We start from the raw sequence: 269 nt of genomic DNA on the forward strand, positions 1-269 counted from the left end.
TCCATTCAGTGTCATCCGATCCATATCTTAATCTATCTTTATCTAAATCACACAAGATCACAACCAACCTGTCCAGAACATGTTGAATCCAGGAGTTGCAATTGCATTCCTGCCTGCCATGCCGACGTCAATGTGGGAGATCTTGCACAGGAGTTGTGAGGAGCTGTAGCAGAATCCTTTGCAAAGGATGTCCGCCTCGCACTGGATGCTGCAATGGAGCTTGATTTTCGGCAAGAAAGACAAACGATTAATGTTGGGTTGGTATTCAT

At 45.0% G+C, this 269-nt stretch overlaps 1 protein-coding gene across 1 annotated transcript in view; it reads right to left on the reverse strand.

Moving 5' to 3' along the window:
• Positions 1 to 269, reverse strand: part of LOC119594348 (mannose-binding protein C-like) — a gene marked incomplete at its 3' end in the record, with an annotated part of 3,967 nt that extends 3,698 nt beyond the window's left edge. The window contains 1 exon segment of the mRNA XM_037943408.1: positions 69 to 269. Coding sequence (XP_037799336.1) covers positions 69 to 269 — 201 coding nt within the window.

This window comes from Penaeus monodon, chromosome 33, assembly GCF_015228065.2.
Source record: "Penaeus monodon isolate SGIC_2016 chromosome 33, NSTDA_Pmon_1, whole genome shotgun sequence".
Lineage (NCBI taxonomy): Eukaryota > Metazoa > Arthropoda > Malacostraca > Decapoda > Penaeidae > Penaeus > Penaeus monodon.